Source organism: Carlito syrichta, unplaced genomic scaffold, assembly GCF_000164805.1.
Source record: "Carlito syrichta isolate Samal-C Ts95f unplaced genomic scaffold, Tarsius_syrichta-2.0.1 Scaffold311234, whole genome shotgun sequence".
Classification (NCBI taxonomy): Eukaryota; Metazoa; Chordata; class Mammalia; order Primates; family Tarsiidae; genus Carlito; species Carlito syrichta.
Window position 1 is genome coordinate 13,061 of NW_007255330.1, and position 1,895 is coordinate 14,955.

The 1,895-nt window shown below is 48.5% G+C and overlaps 1 protein-coding gene across 1 annotated transcript in view; it reads left to right on the forward strand.

Moving 5' to 3' along the window:
• BHLHE41 (basic helix-loop-helix family member e41) overlaps positions 1-1,895 on the forward strand; it is a 3,083-nt gene continuing 1,188 nt past the window's right edge. Inside the window, exons 1-4 of the mRNA XM_021717843.1 lie at positions 1-387; positions 525-588; positions 912-1,019; positions 1,351-1,462. Coding sequence (XP_021573518.1) covers positions 326-387; positions 525-588; positions 912-1,019; positions 1,351-1,462 — 346 coding nt within the window. The 5' untranslated portion in view covers positions 1-325. The remainder of the gene's footprint in view (positions 388-524; positions 589-911; positions 1,020-1,350; positions 1,463-1,895) is intronic.

The following is a 1,895-nucleotide window of genomic DNA, read 5'->3' on the forward strand; positions in this document are numbered from 1 at the left end:
AGCCGGGTGCTGGTCTGGCCGGCGACGCGCGTGCCCTGTGGCCAAACACTGCCTGGAGTGAGAGCAAACTACCAGCGCAGTGGGGCCAGTGTGCGTGTGCGTGTATGCGCGCGTGTGTGTGTGCGAGAGGGAGGGCGAGCGAGCGCGGCGGAGGGGGGCCAACTGCTTCACACTTTCAACACTGCACGGAAGAGGGAGAGCGAGAGAGCGAGAGAGCGAGACTGGAGACGCACAGCTCCCCCCCAGGATCTCCCAAGCCTACCGTCCCGCAGGTTATAGAACAGAGCCCCCAAAACCGAAACAGGAAAACGGACAGCGGGTGAACATGGACGAAGGAATTCCTCATTTGCAAGAGAGACAGTTACTGGAACATAGAGATTTTATAGGGTAAGGTGCACGCACCCTTGCGAATAGCTGTTTAGGCTCCGGTTTGATTTTTTTTTCTTCTCCAGAAAGTGGTGTGGAGAGGGCGAGGGCACAGCCCCTCGCTGAATGGGTGCCTGATGGTGATTTCTGTTTTGCAGACTGGACTATTCCTCTTTGTATATGTGTAAACCCAAAAGGAGCATGAAGCGAGACGACAGCAAGGTAAGTGTAAGTTTCCGATGTTCCTCATAACCTGCCTAGATAGTTAAATTAGGGCCATTGATTTCACAGCGAAGCTCTACCCGCAAATATATTCCAGCCCCTGAGCTTCTCCAACTGTGAATTTTAAGTGGCTTGCTGGGTTCTCTCAGGGGGATATTAAACATCATACCTGAATTTAAATTGCATTGCAGAACAGTTCAGAGGAAAGTGATTTTTGAGGTGTAGTTTATCACTTAGTATATTTTATGGGGGTGGGGGATTATACCCAGTGAGTGAATGTTTAGCTTATTGTTTTCTCTCTTCCACGATTCTCAAATATTAAGGATACCTACAAATTACCGCACAGATTAATAGAAAAGAAAAGAAGAGACCGAATTAATGAATGCATTGCTCAGCTGAAAGATTTACTGCCTGAACATCTGAAATTGACAGTAAGATGCTTCATTTTCATTCTTTGCTGCTCTCTAAGGGCGTGTTAAAACCTGGTACGACTCCCAGAGATTTAAGAATAAATGTAAATATAAGATGCCTGACTTATAACTTGTGCCATAGTGAGCAGAGTTTCCCACAAACTCAGAGTAGCTGCTCCCAACTGAAGGCAAGAAATCATTTGTAACCTGTCTTGTGGAAAGCTCAAGAAGTAGAAGAATAGTACTTCTTTCAAAGTGTTTGCTTAACTAGCCGTGCTGAATAGAGAGGCAATCAAGCCCAGTGTGCGTTTTTAAGTAACCAAGTGCCCCTTTCTCTTTTGCACCACTGCAGACGCTGGGGCATCTGGAGAAAGCTGTAGTCTTGGAATTAACTTTGAAACACTTAAAAGCTTTAACCGCCTTAACCGAGCAGCAGCATCAGAAGATAATTGCTTTACAGAATGGTAAGTCAGTTCAGGGAGGCCAGCCTACCCTGATGAAGCAGGGCAGCCCACAGGGGAGCAGTGGTAGGACTCCCGCGCCCCACCCCCACCTCCTTCTGTGGTCCACGGGCTCCCTCTCAGTTGTTTAATTGCCTTCCCTTCATTGGAAAGTGCCCATTTCCCGAAGCATCCTAGAGGTTTTTCAGCAGAACTCGGAGGAACCAGATTTTTATTTCAAGTGGCGGTCGCACCCTCTTCACTTTGGTTTTCAGCCGGGAGGAGTGCGCTCCCCCATTCCCACCCCCGCCACCCCACTTCTTTCGGCAACCAGTGGATTATATCACTTGAATACTGAGAAAAACCCGAGATCACTTTAGTCGATGCAGGGCCCACGTGATGAGCAGATGTGTTAACGTCGGTATTTTTCTTCTCGCCTCCACTCCTCCGCCCCCCA